Source organism: Dromiciops gliroides, chromosome X (assembly GCF_019393635.1).
Source record: "Dromiciops gliroides isolate mDroGli1 chromosome X, mDroGli1.pri, whole genome shotgun sequence".
NCBI classification, from domain to species: Eukaryota; Metazoa; Chordata; class Mammalia; order Microbiotheria; family Microbiotheriidae; genus Dromiciops; species Dromiciops gliroides.
In genome coordinates, this window is record NC_057867.1 from 4,228,607 (window position 1) to 4,246,199 (window position 17,593).

The window sequence follows — 17,593 nt, forward strand, 5'->3', positions numbered from 1 at the left end:
ACAAAGAAGCTCACTCTGTCTGCACACGGCAGCCATATTTAGAGACAATCTCTCACCTCGCCCTGACCACCTTTGCCTCAGCGCCCCTCTCTGGACCATCATTTCCCTCCTGGTGCTGAGAATACAGGGCTGAAGCTGGAGTCAGGAAGACCTGGGTCCCCCAGCTTTGGGGGCTGTGCACCTCTGAACAAGTCACCTCAATTCCCTGTGCCTTGCTTTCCCCATCTATACCATAACACCTGTAAGGAGGGGGAGGAGAAGGAGGAGGAAAAACTTCAGAGGGGAAACTGATTCCAGCAGCACCAGCCGTGCTGCAGCCACCCCAGGCCTGGGATAGCATCAAAAGCAGCATCTTTGTTTTCCTTGCCCGTGTGTGCCTGCCATTTGTTATATTTCTTTCTGAAAAGGGGATGCAGAAAAGGTGTCGAATCTGGGCTGGGGTTCAGCCTCTTCCTTTTTTTAGGGAGGAGGCCCGATGGCACGCAGGGAGTAGCTTCCACAGCTGACTCTGAAACCAGGGCTTCTACCTACCTACAAACACAATGCCTTTCCTCCAGACAGACAGGTCACTCCAGGCAGCTGCAGGGTGCCTCCTAAATGTCGGTCTGAACTGACTCTGAAAGGGACCAGGTTGACTTGGGCTCCTGCCACCTGTTGCTTATCCTGTCGGGACCCTGGAGCTAAGTGCCCCCTACCATAAGGCCCGCACTGACCTTCGGCGGAGCCCCTGGCTCCCCAGTGGTCACTTCATGGTACTATTTTTCTGAGTAAAATAGGGTGGGTGGGGGAATCTTTTAAGGTCACATTCTATGAAACCCACGAGTGTCCGGGAAAGGGGCATATTCACCCTTGTCTTTGGAGTCACCACAGAGGCAGCGGTGGCAAGAGTGTGGGCAGTGGAGCCAGAGGACTTGGGTTCCAATCCTGCTACAGCTGCTTCCTACTTGTGTGAGTCACGGCAAGTTATTCAAGTCCGCTGGCCTCAGTTTCCTTAGTCGAAGTGTGTGTGTGTGTGGGGAGAGTGAGTAGTGAAAACGAGAGGTGGACAACTCCACGAACTCTCTGAATCTCAGTTTCCCCGCTTGTAAAACATAGTTTACTTAATCCTTGCTCTTCCAGCCCCCCGTGCGGTGGGGGGAGGGGAGCGGTGCGCAGGGAGAGGAGTGTGCCCACCCTGGCCCGACTCCCCTACAGCCCCCCACCCCGCCTCCTCCGCCTTCCCGCCTCGAAGGTGGGGGGCGGAGAGGCTGGGTGGGCGCCCGCGACTCCCCGCGCGGGAACGAGCTGCCCGCACACTTTCGCGGCTCGGGACCGCCAACTTTGAGTCTCCGCGGAGGAGCGGGCGCCCCACGACCGGCCCTCCCCTTGGAAGCGCGGGCAGGCCGGCCGGCCAGCCGGGGAAAAGTGGGGGAGGGCGTGCCTCGAGGGGGGAGGGGGCCCCCGGCAGAAGGAAACAATATAACCACTGCTCTGCTCCGAGGCGAGGCCCGGCTGCCGCCCCCTCCCATTGCTCCTCCGCCTTGTCCATTAGACGCCTTTCCCCGCCCTCCCGGCTCTTTATTTTTTTATTTTTTTCTTTCCCGGGCCGGCGCTCAGGCCTTTTTGGAGCTCCCCTCCCTCCCTCTGGAGGCAGCCCCGGCCCTGCCCCGCCCCCTTGCCCCGCCCCGCCCCGTCCCGTCCCGCTGGTGCTGCTGCTGGTGCCGCCGCCGCCGCCGCCGCCACCACCACCACCACCACCACCACCACCACCACCACCACCACCACCACCACCTCCTCCGCTCGGCTCGTCTTGGCTCGCCCCGATTGCCCTGCCCTCCCCGGCCCTGCCACCCGTGCCCTCCCTGCGCTGCGCCGGGCGGCCCGAGGCGCGGGGGCAGCGGGGGCGTAGCGCGGCCAGCCCGCCCAAGCTGTCCGGGCAGCGGCAGGGCGCAATGGTGACGGCGCTGCGGAGGAGCGGCTAGCGGCCGCCATGGAGCCCGGGGGCAGCGGCGAGGGCAGCGAGGGGCTAGGGGACAGGATGGAGCCCCCCCGGCCGGGGGCCTGCCAGTACGCTCATGTGCAGCTGCAGGGGGGCGCGCCCTGGGGTTTCACTCTCAAGGGGGGGCTCGAGCACGGCGAGCCGCTCCTCGTGTCCAAGGTAAGCGGCGACTGCCCGGGCGGGTGGGCAGCGGGCGCGGGGCGGACGACCGTGGGCACAGCGCGCAGACTCGGCCCCGGGGGCACCTCTAGTCCCCCGCCGACCCGTCGGCCTCCCTCCAGCCCTGGGAAAGCGCAGGCTCGGCGGGCGAGCGTGCACACATGGACGCATAGCCACACAACATCCATGTCTGCCTCTGGACTACGGCCGGGATGGGGGCTTGGAAGCACTTGGGGCGGCCCGGGGTGGGCGGGCGGGCGGGCCAGAAGCAGGCGCGCACCTCACTAGCCGGACCGGCCAGAGAGGCGACGGGGCAGCGGGAACCTCGTAGCTCCGATCCAGAGTCACAGACCCCCACGCACGCAGTCACTCCGGATCCGGCTGGAGGCGAGCCCCCAGCAGAGCTGCTGGCCGGCCCCCAGACTCCTGCTCAGCTGCCCCGGGACGATGCGCCCCCCCTCCCCCCCTCCAGGAGGAAGAGGAGGAGGAGAGGAAGGAGCGCGGTGAGCCCCGCTCAGCCCGGAGTGGTCCTCTCTGCCCAAACTGCCTGCCTCCAGGGGCACGGCGAGGGCCGAGAAGTTGGCGCGCCCCCTCCCAGGCCCCCTTCGCTCACTCCCTCTCTCGATCTCTGCCTGCCCTCCCCGGGCCGTCCCCGGGCCGCTTCCATCCCGGGAGCCTCCTTCGCTCCTCTCGCCTTGGTGATTTCCAGCCTGGGCTCCCGAGTTACAAAGTGTGGAGAAGCCTCTGGCTGAGCAGTCCAGCTGTGCCGCCGCTGCCGCCTCGGCGGCTTCTGCAAGCCTCAGTGTTTGTTTGTTTTACGGGACTGGAATCTGCCTGAAGCCCCCCTCGGCAGGGGGCCGGGGAAGAGCTCTGTGAAATGGAGAATACTTCGCGTGTGTGTGCGTTGGGGGGGGGGCTTCTTTCATTTGGAGGGAGAATGCAGTTCACTTTGAGGAATCGCGTGCAGAGAGAGGTTAAAGATTCTGGGCTAAACAAACTTGCTACTAACTGTCCCAAAGCCCCCAAGAGCGAGACAGATTCGGAAGGCGAGAGGGCAGAGACCCGAGTTGCAAGTGAAGACGTGGGAACTGGGTTACCTGACTCTATGGGGAGGGAACTAACCTCCCCCCTCTTTCTAAGCCCCAGCCCCCTTGGCCATCCCTCACACGATTACTTCCCTTCGTGGCCTGGCCTGGCCTCGGGTTGTTAGGGGCCCGAGGCTGTCGGGTCAAGGCTGTTCCAGGCCAGTTCCTTAGGGATGGCAGGTGGGCTTTGGGCATTTGGCAGCTCCCGATGGGGGAAGCCTGGGGCACCTCCGTGGGGAGAAGTTTTAATCTTCAGCTTGGAAAGCAGCCAGTCCGTGCCCCCCCCCCCCCCGCCAACGCCCGTGCCCCGCCCCCTGCCTTGGCTTTGGAAACACTAGTCCGGGCTTTCTTACCCTGGGGTTCAGGGGTCCCTGGGTGGATTTCCAGGGCTCTGGGAACTCACTTGCCAACTGAATTTCAGTATAATGGGTGTCCTTTTGTCCTTTGACCTCCTCTCTCTGATTTTGGGCCCGAAAAGCCTTCTCTTGAGAAGGGTCCACATGCTTCCGCAGGCTTCGGAGCACAAGGGAGCTGAGGCAGGCCCGGCCTCGAGATTGTTCTCTGTCTCCCGATCTTGGGCTCGTTCCCCAACGGAGCCAGCTCTTCCTGCAGTGCCGCGAGACTCCCAGCTGCCTCTATTCAGACCCTCTCCCATTCGGGGAATAGTTTTCAAAACAAGATTCCCCTTTATGTATTTGGAGGGGACATGGCCCCTTGCTGAGGAGTTCTCTAAGCAAATAGGCCCTTTCTCTACCAAGTTCTGAACTGAGTCGTTCCCCGCCCCCTCCACCTTGGACATCGGGGGCCCTTCCTTCTGACTTCTCCCAGGGCATGGCTCTCTCCTCAGAAGCTGCTGCCTGCTCACCTGGGGGCGGGGATGTTGGAGTTACTGCCCTAGGCTGGCTCCTTCCCAAGTCTGGGACCCCTCTGGGAGTCTGGGTAGGGGGCTCCCCAGCAGTCTTTGGTCTGGATGGCAGAGGAGAGGGGGTGGGTAGGGTTAGATGAGGGGAACCCAGGCCGTTGGAAGAGGAAGGGCCTTCTGCTTAGAGATGGCTAGCTAAGGTCTACTTAGCCCTGTTCTAAGACACCTCACCCATCACACAGAATCCCCCTTCTTGACTCAGACAAACAAGTTTCATGATTTACTGCTCCCCCCTCCCCTCAATCTTCTGTGCACGTCACCTATGCTCTCATTAAGTGTGGATTTATTGGCCCTCAATGGCAGGAGCATCTCAACTTGGATACATACTCATAAAGATTCTCCAGCATGCCCTTCTGATATGATATGCTTACCTGTTTATCAATTATCTTTGTGTGTTATGGCACTAATAGTTAGGGGCATTATAAAACTTGCACAAAAGATGAAACAGTATTTGGGCCTAGAAGCAATAGGGAGCCCTGCAGAGATGGGAGGTGTGGGGAAGTCATGAGCTCTGGCATCTCAGATACAATCCATGTCTGCTCCTTTGGCCCCCCCCCCCTGCTCTCATATGAAGTGGGGAAGGAGCTAGGCTCTTACTCTCTGGTCACTGACCCAACTCACAGAACCTGCTCTCTGAGGTGCACCGGGGGTGCGAGTGTTCGAGGGGTGCTGGGCAAATTTTTCCCAGCGGCACCTATGCCCGGTAGGGGTTAGGTCATCATTGCTTTAGAAGGGGAAGGTGGGAGCTTGGCCAGAGAAGAGCAGGAAGGAGAAGGGATGAGGGTCCAGGGTGAATATGGCTATGCTGGAGGCTAGCATGGGGCTCATCTTCCTGCCCTCTGATTGGTTAATCCAGCACCCTTTGGGCTGGGTCATGGGTCAGGCCACGGCTCTGGAGGTTGCTGCCCTATAGGACTGTAAACAGCTAGAGGGCAGAGATTGTACTGGGTTGTCTTGGCAGCTTCCACAATAGGCATCTAGACTTTGGGGAATCAAAAGGAACAGAAAACAGGCAGAGTTCTCTGCCTTGCTTCTGCCCCAAGTCTGGCCAAGCACCTTATGGTCCATATGTGGCTACTCTTTCCATCCCTCCCAGAGGATGGGCCTTTCTCAGAGGTGAAGGAGGCAGCTCTGTGATGCAGTGAAGTGGCTGTTCTTCCAAGAAGGGAGGGTTCGCTGGTGGCTTAGTGCTCAGCATCTTAAGTGAGGGGAGAGAGGAGGGAGAACTTCCTCTGAGTGAGTCTTTGTGATCAGGGTCTGTGGGTTCAAGATGGCTCACTGGGTCACAGGTGTCTCTATTCCAGCCTCTTCAGTTTACAATTTACAGAGGAGGAAACTGAGGCATGGGAGGTCATTCCCAAGATCATAGAAATATTAAGTAGTTGAGCCAGAATTCAAACCCCCAGGCTTTCAATGGCAAGTCACTCCGGCATTCTCTCCCCCATACTCTGTTGCTTGCTCTGATGGGCTGAAGGTGTGCAAAGAATGCTGGGAAAAGTACCAGCCAAGGACCAAAGGGTTCTTTAGAGGGAGAAAAGCAGTCATTTGGGATGCTCTCTTGTGGGGCAGGCTGAGATGTTGCCTCCGAACATGGGAAAGGATTTCCCTGTGTCTGGGGACTAGCTCGTGGGAGCCAGGTGGAGAAAGGAAGTTTCTGAGTTATTGATCACCTGGTATGGATATCAGAGACCTGGGGATGATTTATCAAGTTAGCTGAAAGGACTGGCCTACCCCCACCCCAGTCCCAGGAGGGGGGCCCCACCCACCTCTCTGGGGGTGTCAGGGCAAAGCTTGAGGCTACTGGAACTCGTGAAACGGAAAGGAATGAGTATTTATTAAGTACCCACTACGTGCCAGGCACTGTGCTAAGTGTGCTTTATGAATACGATCTCGTTTGTTCCTCATAACAACCCAGGGAGGTAGGTGCCAAGATGATCCTCATTTTATAAGTGAATAAACTGAGGCAGGCAGAGGGTTAGTGATTTGCCCAGGGTCACCCAGTTACTAAGTGTCTGAGGTTGGATTTGAACTTGGGGCTTTCTGGCTCCAGGTTCTCCATTGTGGCAACACCAAGTGCCTCTGGTGGGGGAGCATCTGCTTTGGAATCCTGGGACTTCAGAGATTACACAGTCCAAGCCCCTCCTTTTATGCTGGAGGACCCCGGGGGCCGGGGGGAGGTACCTTGTCCAAGGCTTGCTCCACTCAGACACTTTGTACCTGGGTTCTGCCTCCTTCACACAGGGTCCTGGTATGCCTGGGGAGGGAGCAGCTGGCTGCCCAGCCCAAGATTCAGATTTCCCCCAGACCATGATAGGTGGTGAGGCCTGCTGTGTGCAGTGCGCTTCCTTTCTCCCTCCCTCATTCCCAGGGCCAGGCTGGGTGGGGCTGGAAGGTTCCCATCAATTCATTGGGAGTTTCCTGAGTGGAGGGAAGTACTAACTTCTTTCCTGCTCTCTAGAGACATGCATCTCTCTCTCTCTCTCTCTCTCTCTCTCTCTCTCTCTCTCTCTCTCTCTCTCTCTCTCTCTCCCCCCCCCCCCGCCCCCCAGCTTGGTCTCCTATAGGTGGGGAAGGGGAGGGAGGGGGTAGTTAAGACCCCAGTAAGAGACTCTGGTTCTGGGGCAGAACACACAGGCTCTGGAGAGAGATGGGGTGAAGGGAGCCCATGCCATCTCCATCTTTGATCCCCATTCCGGGCCCTAGCCTTGAGGATGTGGGTGTTCAGCTAGTGAGGCAATGCACCATACTGGTTGGAGGGTTGGACTTAGACCGTGTTTGAATCCTGCCTCTGAATCTTAGTAGCTGTGTGATCCTGGGTGAATTGCCTAACCTCTCTGAACCTTGGCTTTCTTGTCTGTAAAATGGGCATGAGAACGCCTGTTGCACTTGCCTCCCTAGGGCTCTGAGGAGCTAATCTATATACAGTCCTTGGCAGACGTTATTATTATGAGGAGGAGAATTCAAAACCCTGAATGAGGTGAAATAGCCAAGAACTTCAGCACTTGCCTGTCGGCTCCCCAGGCCCCCTCCCCAACCAGGGCAGAGGAGTGCTACCTCTTAGTCTGCTTTCCTCCTTTGTAGAACAAGGGGCTGCCCTGTATAGATGCTCTTCCTGTCCGGTCCCTTGTGACCTCCCTCCACTGGCCTTTGTCCATTGGGGATGATAACAGCCCTTCTCTATCTAGGTTAAGGGGGTGAACGTGGGAGAGTGAATTGTGTGAACTGCTCTTAGTTTTGCCAACCTTCAGAATCTCAAGTCCAGTGTTCTCCCTACTACTGGGCCCTCTAGGGCAATTGCAGTTGTCCAATCATTGAAGAAGCTCAGAGGACCTGGGTTCAGATTCTGACTGTCACTCACTGCCACCTCAGCTCTTATGCCTCAGTTTCCTCTTCTGTAAAATGGTGGCCTCTGAGGACCCTTCCAGCTCTCGTCCCATGATTTCTATCCCTCTCTCCCACATCAGTAAGGCAGGATTTTGGAACCGTCTTGGGTTGGCAGAGTATGGGTCCTTGCCCCCTGGACTTGAAAAGGAGCGGCCCATGGGACCGACAGTTGGGAGCCTGAGAAACCCCAGATGGTGCAATTAACAGCCTGTTCGGCTTGGTCTCATAAAAACCTCAATTCCAATCCACCCCAAGAAGTACCTTCTCAGGGGGCAGCTAGATGTGGCAGTGGATAAAGCACTGGCCCTGGATTTAGGAGGACCTGAGTTCAAATCAGGCCTCAGTCACTTGACACTTACTAGCTATGTGACCTTGGGCAAGTCACTTAACCCTCATTTCCTCGGGGAAAAAAGTTCCTTTTCTCTGAGCCCATTTCCTTTTCTGGAGAACAGTCTTGTAACTGCAGGGCAGAAGTGCCTAACATCCCACTCAGAGGGCAGCCTGAACCAGATGAAAACAGAGTTGGGAATATAATATTTAGCAGAAAATAAATTCCAATAGGCCATCAATAATGCTACCACGTAAGCTCGTTTCAGTCTGGGTTTGGCACTTTTGCTGTAAATTGCGAAGGTAGAGGCTCAGTGGGAGCTGGGGAAGAGGCTTTTGTTCTCCCATCCCATTTTCTGAAAGGCTGAGGAGCCTCCTCCCTCAAGGGCCTGTGGTGGGGCCCGAGAGGGCCCTGCTCAGTCCCTGCTCAGTCCCTCGGTCAGAGGCACTTCAAAGGGACCAGTTAGTGGCTAAGTGTTGAACTCCACTGGGCCCCCTTTAGAAGTTTCCAGAGGGGGCCTGGGGTGATGGGATGGGAGAAGGGCCGTCGTCGTGCACCCTGGGAGAGGCCCCTTGTGTCCAGGGGAAGGGATGGCCTCTTGAGAAGCCCTTGTTGTGGTTTCTCCTGCAATGGAACTGAGCTCCACTTCGGCTGCTCTCCTCAACTCCCTCGTGCTGCCTGCCCTGGCTTGGTGGAGCCCCTGTCTCGGGCCCTCCCTGTTGCTCTGCTGGGGTTCCTGGGCTCTCGTGGCTGCACAGAAGACTGGACCTGCTAATGCTTTTGCACCCCTCCAACCTCAGGCAAACAAAAGAATCCAGCTCCAGCTGGAAGACACTTGAGCTTGTCTTTGGGGGGTGGAAATGTTCCCTCCACCAGGAATTTCTCAAAAGGGAGTGGAGAGGCTGGGCTCTGTGGCGTTGGAGTTATTATCTTGGGGAAGCAGCCATGTGGTCCCACTTAGATTTCTTCAGAACCAGGATAAAAAAAAAGGTGGCGCCACTTTTGAGAGGGGTGGAGGCAGTCTCCAAGGGCTGCAACACTAGGCTGCCATGGCCTTCAGAGGAGACCCCAAAACAAACCCTCCTCCCTACAAGGCACTGGGCAGGACGGTTCTGTTCCAGTCCCCAAAGACTTTCTGCTCTAGTGGGGAGGGGGAGGGATAGTCGTGAGCACAAGAACTGTAACACCTGGTAGTCCAAGGCCAGAACATTAGCTATTCACCCAAGGAAGCGCTTTGGGGCATTACTGATGGGGACCAAGCTGCCACTGAAACTGGACTTACAAGACTGGGGAGGAATCCCACAGCTGACTGGGAACAGGGAGGGCATTCCTGGCATGGGGAACAGGGGACCCTGGCTTGAAGGCAGGAGGGTGCTCGGCACCTCTGGGAGGGCAGACTGGTGGAGTTGGTTTGGAGCGAGAAGTGATGGGAAACACATGATACCGAGGTCAGGCTCCAAGCTCTGGAGTCTCCGAGCTCTAGGGTCAGGTTGGCAGGCACCTTGTGGGGTAGCTACTCCTACCCCCCACTTTCTAGAGGAGGGAAGGAGGGCAGAGTTAGGCCTGGCACCCCCCTCCCCCGCTGACTTTTGTCAAGGCTCTGATCTTCATTTTGCTCATCTGGGAGGAAGCCCTCCCTCCTGGAGTGGGGAAGGAACCTCCGAGGGAAGATTTGAAACATGTGTGGAGTCGAGGCAGGGTTGGGCTTGAAAGCACCTGACTGCTGAAGGGCCCGTCCCTTCCAAGGACAGCCCCCACTGTTCTGCTCCTTCCCCCCTCCCTCCCCTCCCCCTTCTCCCTTCCTTCTCCTCTCCCTGGGCTGGGCCCTGGCTGGTCTGGCCCAGCTGCTGCTGGGGCCTCTGCCCCTCAAGCCCCTGCTGCAGGAGGCCTGGCCCAGCGGGGGGAGGGGGGCTAGGGAGGGAGGAAGAGCCTTGGGTTGGGGGAGGAGAGGGCCAGATGTGTGCAGGCAGCCCGAGCTGGATTCCTGTAACCTTGGCTCTATGGGAAGTTGGAACAGCAGTGCCTGGAGCTGCAGCCCTTGAAGGATTTTACCCAGGGGCTCCTTGGGGGTTCTTCTGCCCATGGACCGAACGATGCTGCTGGAGGCCTGCCGGGGTAGGGGGGTGGCTCGAGCAGCATCTTGGGGGACCAGAGGATTGCGAATTGGAAGAGATCTCAGTTCCTCTAGTTCAACCCCCCTCAGTTTGTGGACAAGGAGGAAATTGAGGCCCAGGGAGGGAGAGCAATTTGGCTAATGCCTTGCAGCCTGGGTGCTGCTGTGTGGCAGATGAGCCTTTCTTTGGCTTCCCGACTCTAGATTTTATCATCATTCATTCATTCTTTCACTCCCCCCATATTTTGGATGCGTCTGCTATGGATGCTCAGGGCGATTGACAAAATCATCTTCTGATAAAAGCTCTAATGCCTTCCCTGGAGCATCAGGGGCACTCCGTGCCCAGCGGGCACCTCCCTCATGCCCAGGGCCTACCGAAAGTGCTGGGCCTGGAACAAGTCTGGCAAGACCAGCATTTGACTCTTACTTAGCTGTGTGACTGGGAAAATCACTTCAACCTCTCTGAGCTTCAGTTTCCTTATCTGTAAAATGGGTTCTCTGTAATAGTTATTAAGAAGTACCAAGGAGGTCGAATATGGAGAGTATTGATGATGCCGAGAATAATCACTCTGGCCATTTTGAGGGAGGGAGGAGGAAGAAGAACAACAGTGGGGGCTTCCCTTGGTGGGATTGGCTTTGGCAGGGTGGGTTTAGGGAGATGGCTTTTTCAGCCCTGGTCCTCCTCACAGCAAAGGGAGTTTGGGGTGGCAGCACCACCAGTGGGCACCTCTGCCACCTGCCTCTGGGAGGGCTGGCAGGAAGCTCAGCAGCCATGGTGGAGAAGGGACGTGCCTCGGGTCATGCAGGCCAGTAGTGGCAGAGCCTCCCGAGGCCAGCTTTCCCACACTGCCCCAGATGTGGCCTCTTTTGGACACACAAAAGCTCCATTGAACTAGGAGGTAACCCTTGGGTAAGCACATGGCCCTTCTGGGTGATTGGCATCCTGACTGGACGGGACCCAGAGTTCATCTCCCAGAAATGCCCCCTTTGGATGAGGTCCCTGGGCTCTGAGGGGCTGCTCAGATAGATTGGCTAAGGGAGTGCCTTGTTCCCTCACCCTCCTCAGCTCTCCCAGGATAAATCCACTGAATGGAAAGAGTGGCTAATACCTCAGTAGGGCAGGCCACGGCCCTTCTTCCTCCCATCCCAATGGCATGTTTGCCTGGGCGGGCTGCCAGCTGAGCCGGGCATTGGCGCCCAGGTGCCTTGGCTTTTCTTGGGGAGCCCATTCTGAGTGGGATTGCATGCTTGGGGCTAGCTCAGGGAGGGGAGGCGAAGCCCCCCCAGCAGGCAGGGGAGCCCAGATCCCAGCTCAGAGTCCTGTTCTGTCTTCTGGGAACCTCCCCTTTTACTTGGCATTCTTGTCAGATATCGGGGACTGGGACTGAACCTAGAGGAGCTGGCCTCTAGGCCTGCCTCATTCACTTCCTGCCTGGGTGACCCCGGGCCAGGGAGTCCACCCCTCTCAGCTCCAGGTTGTTCATCTGTAAAGTTGGAATGAAGCTGTGGATGAACCCTACCTCCTAGGACAAGCTGATCTATTTAAAGCACTTTGCAGACTTGGCAGTGCTACAGAAATGCCATGATTCTTACTAAGAGGCGAGGTGGCCTGGCATGGTGGCAGGTGAGCAGACCTTGGCTGCTGAGGCCTGGGTGACCGTCGGCCTCTGACACATCCTACCTGTGTGATGGGGCTGGCCTCTGCACTTCCCAGGCCCCCTTTATCACCCCAAGACTAAAGTTCACAGACATTTGGGCCTTTTTATCAGTGGGCTGGGCGAGTCTTGGGCCAGTGGAATGGATGGGTCAGCTGGGTCCAAAGGGGAGGGCCCATCATTTCTACTTTTTCTCCACTTGTTGCCACAGGCTCGTATTGCTAATAAGCCCAACATTTGTTAAGTCTTGCCTAGTAGGTGCTAGGTGAGAGAGAGGCACAGCAGCACAGGAGACAGAGAGCTGACCTCAAAGTCAGGAAGTCCTGATTTCAAGTCTCACTTCTGACACATACTGACCGTGTGACCCTGGTCAGGTCACTTAACCTCCAAACATCAAACTCAAATAGAAATGGGGGCTACCAAAGCATACATAAGGATCCTGGCAGGCTGCATACTGCCTTTGAAAACCACATTTATATATTTCTTTTTAAATGATTTTTTTTTTTTTTGCACGGGGCTGTGGGGGTTAAGTGACTTGCCCAGGTTCACATAGCTAGTAAGTGTCAAGTGTCTGAGGCCGGATTTGAACTCAGTTCCTCCTGAATCCAGGGTCAGTGCTTCATCCACTGCGCCACCTAGCTGTTCCCTATATATTTCTTTTTAAAAAACTAATACATCCGTATGTTCAAATCAGATAGGAATTCCCTTTTCATTTGGTTGGCCTGCACCCAGGAGTGTTGTGGGCCACCCATTTAACACCTTGGGCCTAGGCTGCTCTCTAAGAGACTCGTGTAGGGAGATGCCAAACGGCTTTGGGCAAAGGAGTTTCCCTTCCCCAGAGTCCCTTATGCCAATGCAGTCCCGGGCCTGTTTCCTATTCTGTTATTAATGGGCCCTATGGAGAAGAAGATGGCAGTGAGGCAGGGAAGAGGAGAAAAAGGAGAGTGTACACAATCCTTCAGGCACAGGGTGAGGAAGGCGAGTGCTCTTGGGGAGCTCTGACAACAGAAAGCATCGGGATGCAGGGATTTCTTGAGTTCTGCCATGGAAAATGAGACTTAGAGAAGAGTTTTGGCCCCCTCTCTGCTCATTGTGCATGGGGTAGACATTCATGCTAGAGAGAAAGCAGAGCTGCCTCACTTGGCCCTCCCGCTACCTGGGTGAGGGGAGGAGGGCGGGGGGGGGGGGGGCGAGAATGGCTTCGGGATTGAAAAGGCCCCAATAAACATGACCAACAGGGAGTCAATGTCTGCGGTCAGTAGGGAGGTAGTCAGAGAACATATGGCTGCCCTGGAAGACGTGAAGCCACCTGACCCAGACACCCACCATCCTCCAGGCCTGACACTTGGGATGACACTGGAAAAGTCATGGAAAACTGAAGGGACAGCACAGACTGGGAGAAGGGCCCATGGGCTCCAGAAAGGGAAGAGAATGTAGGCCCGGGAGCCCCATTCTGTAAGAGGGTGGGTGCTTCCATGTTGGCTGATCGGGGCACGTGCAAAGGCAAGCCCTGTGGCCCTCCTAAAGTCTGGCATTGAAGGAGTGGCTGGAGAACATGGAGGAAGGGGCCAACGTCATTTTATCAAGTATCATTGCCTCCCTTGGCAGGAATGGCCAAACTGGGCGATAAGGGGAATGCTGTGAATCAAGTTTATCTAGATTTTTTGAGGGAATGATGGAGAGACAGGGATTAGATGATAATAGAATCAAATGGATTCTAGGTTCTTTGGATGGCCAGACTCAAAGAGGAGCTGGGAATGGTTCAGTGTCGACATGACGGGAGGTCTCCAGTGGAATGCCCCAGGGATCTATGCTAGGCTCTGGGCTTGGCATTCTTCTTCAGGGTTGAGATCGAGGAGTTGCTAAGCTGCCCACGAGAGTTGCAGATGGGCACACAGCTGGGAATGGTGTCGAAAACAGTTTACCTGGATACTTAGTTTAGCAAAACATTTGACAGTTGCCAGTGCTATTCTTGTGAGCAAGATGGAGAGCTGTGAGCTAGGCAATGGTATAATTAGGCGGCTTTGAAAGTAGGTGAATGCTCAGGTGCAAAGAGTCAAGCTTGGAATGAGCTCTCCAGGGATTTGGCCTCGGCCTTGTGCTGGTGAACATTTTGATTGATGACCTGGCATAAATGCCATCCTCATCACATTTGAAGATGACCTCAAGCAAAGAAGAATTGCTAACATTTGGGAAGATGACAGAAAAAATCCCAGATGACATGGACAGACTAGAACATTGGGACAAGTCTAATAGGATGAAATTTAATAGGCATAAATTGAAAGTTTTACATTTGGGTTAAAACCCCCAGCTGTGTCCATGTGAAATTTGGGGTGCCACTCTAGCACTTCAGCTGAGAAGGATCTGGGGGTTCGAGATGACTGCGAGGTCAATTTGACCCTTCCCCCCACCCCCCACCCCAGTCCCGGATTATGGCAGTCCAAACTGATGTGAATTTTGGCTTCGTTGAGAGCTGTAGAGACCAGGCTCAGGTAGCTAATGGTCCTGCTGTCTTCTGCCCTGGTCTTGTCCCATCTGGGTGAAGTTATAGTGGGTTCTGGGAACCACAGTTTGGAAAGCACATGGCTAAGCTGGGGAGGGGCTGGCATATAAGGCTCACTGGGAGTAAGCTAAGTGAGGACTTAGGTCATCATCTGCCCTGCCTGTGCCCTGGACCACAGGTGCCTGAGACTCCACCTTGGGGAGCTTAACCCTCTCAGCTCTGGAGCCCCCACCCTGGGGTCGATGGCATTATCTGCCAGTGTGTTGCATGGCCCACTCTACCCAGCAGGTCCGGTGATGCTTCATACATGTTGTGCTTTGGCTGTCTTATCATCTAACTGGTGCATATGTCTCTCCTCCTCCCCTTTTCTAGGTCTGGAACCCTAAGTAAGCAGTAGCATTAGGATTTGAACCCATGCCCCTGGAATCCAATTCTGGCCATGTTTTCCCGTTGCACCATGCCGCCTGTCTCTCTCTCTCTTTTTTAGTGAGGCATTTGGGGTTAAGTGATTTGCCTAAGGTCACACAGCTAGTAAGTGTTAAGTGTCTGAGGCCGGATTTGAACTCAGGTCCTCCTGACTCCAGGGCCAGTGCTCTATGCACTGCTCCACCTAGCTGCCCCCTGTCTCTCTTTACCTACCCTTTCTTCTTTCCTTCCACTCCCCCTTCTTTTGATTTCTTCTGAGACCCAAATTTGGGGTCTCCTTTGGTCACAGCTGGCGCTGTCTCATGTCTGCCTTGCCATGCTGTGGTAAGTTGTGAAGGCAGGCTTGGACATAACGGAGACTATCGATGACCTGCATATATGGGAACTGGCATGATGACGACTTGGCTTAGGGGAGCTCCTTGGACTCAGCCTTCCCCCTGTTACAGTTGAGTGGGTTCCCTTGGCCTGGGGGCTCCCTGGGTTGTCTTTATCTTGTTGCCTTCTGTGGCTTGGGGTTTGAGCTTTTGTGTCAGGCTTACCAGGCGCTCTGGGGGCCTTTGCTAGTCAGTGAACCAGCATTGCCTAAATTTCTCTTCTGGGCCAGGGGCCGTGCCCTGGTGCTGAGACCCAGAGGCACAGAGAGCTGCCACTCCTGCTGTCAAGGGGACGCTGTTCTCTTGGGGAAGACCATACAGAACCAAGAAGAAGAGCAAGTGTCAATGGTGCCTTGGAAGCCAGGCAGGGTGGCTGGGAGCAGTGTGCTTGTCATGCCCCCTTTTCTTGGCTGGGATGAGGTGAGTTTTGGTCACTTGGATGCTGCCTGAGCCATCATTGAGCTTTGGATCTGCTACCCAGCCCTTGGGGAGGGGGGGGGTCTTCTCCTAGGGGCAGCCAAGCCAGGCTAATGATCTACCTCAGGCTGACTCTAGGGTGGACTGTGGACTTTTCCCCTAGGGCTCCAAAGGCTGTCCTGGGAACCCGCAATTCAGAAGTTGGCTCAGCAGATGCAGGCAGCTCGGGGTGGGTGGGGGACTCTCACTCTGTGGGCCTCCTTCTGTCCTTCCTGCTCAGCTTGGTTGATGTCCACATGACCTGTTCTGGTTGCACTTAGGCTGGCTTGAGGTGATCCCAAAGCTCACTAACCGCTCCCCCAGGAAGAGAGTTCAGAATTTTGTCAGGAACTGAAGTCGAACTCACTAACTAATACTCTATAAAATGTGGTAACAATACTCAACGCTACCTACTTTGCAGAGGATTGGTTTACCTTAAAACTCCATTGTAATGTATGCTGTTCTCACACTGGGTGTGGTGAGCAATGGTGAAACATGGTAGTGGGCTCTTGAGCAGGTGAGTAACCTGCTAAGATGGTATTTCTGGAGGTCGCTTTGCTTGTGGCCTATAGAGGGGCTGACAGAGGGTGGGAGGCAGGGAGACCACTAAGAGGCTCTTGTAGTGGTGGAGGGGGGAGATGATCACCAAATTCTTGGACCTTGGCCAAGTTTTCCCTGAACTGAGGTGACAGTGGAGAGGAAAGGGTGCAGGGGAGAGGTGTTGTCTGGAGGAAAGGTGAGCACTTGACAGTTTCAGTGCGGGGATGAAGAAGATGGATTCTGAGAGACTCCAAGGCTCTTAATCGTGGGAGCTTAGAAGGATGCTGCTCCTCCTATTGACAGAAACAGGGTGGCTGGGCAGGGGCCCTTCTGTTGGGGACACAGTGAATGTGGGGAGATGAGCATTTGGGGGAGCAGCCTGGGATGTCAGGCTGCTGGAACCCTGGGAGTGGCATCACCAGAGTATGGCTACATGCACGGGTGTCCACTTAAGAGGGGGAGAGGGGCCTGGGCCGGCAGGGCTCCCAAGGCAGAGTTTGGGGGCTCAATGGCTCAACCACAGGGAAGCCATGTGAGGATCACGTTTGGGCTCTCTATTATATGTTCATTTGTAACTGTTTTATTTGGGGCCTGATTTTGAGCCTAGCACAGGATTATTAATCTTGGGACAATCATTGTTACTTTAATCAGAATTATAGATTTTCTTGAAACATGCGATTATAAGAGGTTTGCTGCATTCTTAAGGGTGATTTCATTATATCCAGTGACATTTTTTCTACCCTGGCAGAACACATCTTAGCCATTTAAATGAAGCCAATGGAAGATGAAAATGAATATAATAGGTTCATTTACAATGAAGTTGCCTGGAAGATGTCTCTTCTGTTAAGGGATGTTCATACAAGTACTGGGTCTTGGTATTCAATTATCCTCCCCTCCTCCAAAGCTTTCCTGACAACAGCCCCAGACTGTATCCAGAATCTTACAGAGGACCCAGAGGGCTCTAGGGAAATGGGCCAGACTCAGCCAAAACATGTCTCTGATGATGGCCTGTGCACAAACAGTAGCATGGGGAATCGATGCAGTTAGGGTCGAGGGAAGGCAGATGGGACACCCCAAGACTCGGTGCACATAGAAAGTTAAAAGACCTAGAGGAAGGAAGCCCACTCCCCCCCACACACACACCCCACGTGGAGTGAGAGGGAGAAGGTAGACAAAAATGGCGTCGGGAGGAGAAGATGTGGATGGATTGATAACTGTACCATCAAAGGAATGTGATGAATGAAGTCTTGACTTCATTGTCCCAGCTACTTCTGTGCCTAACTCTGAGCCAGGGGTGTGGTGGGGGACAGGCACTGAAATACTTGTCTGGGTCTTCCTATAAATCCCCCAAGTGTGTTCTGGGAGCCTTGAGCATAGTCTCTTGACAGTGGTGCTGTTGTTTTGTTGTCATTTCAGTCGTGTCCAGCCCTCCATGACCCCATTTGGGGTTTTCTTGGCAGAGATCCTAGAGTGGTTTACCATTTCCTTCTCCAGTTCATCTGACAGATGAGGAAACTGAGGCAGACAGGGTGAAGTGACTTGAGCAGGATCAGTCAGCTAGTGCCATTTGAACGTGGGTCTTCCTGACTCCAGGTCTGGTGCTCTGTCCACTGAAGCGCCACCTAGCTGCCCCTCATGACAGTGCTGCTTATAAATATGTGTGCCTTTGC

The 17,593-nt window shown here is 55.2% G+C and overlaps 1 protein-coding gene across 2 annotated transcripts in view; it reads left to right on the plus strand.

Moving 5' to 3' along the window:
• The first annotated feature begins 2,002 nt into the window (after positions 1-2,002).
• The window catches only part of SHROOM4 (shroom family member 4), a 129,061-nt gene continuing 113,470 nt past the window's right edge, over positions 2,003-17,593 (plus strand). For both annotated transcript variants that reach the window (XM_043974886.1, XM_043974887.1), the window contains exon 1: positions 2,003-2,137. In XM_043974886.1, coding sequence (XP_043830821.1) covers positions 2,018-2,137 — 120 coding nt within the window. In that variant the 5' untranslated portion in view covers positions 2,003-2,017. The remainder of the gene's footprint in view (positions 2,138-17,593) is intronic.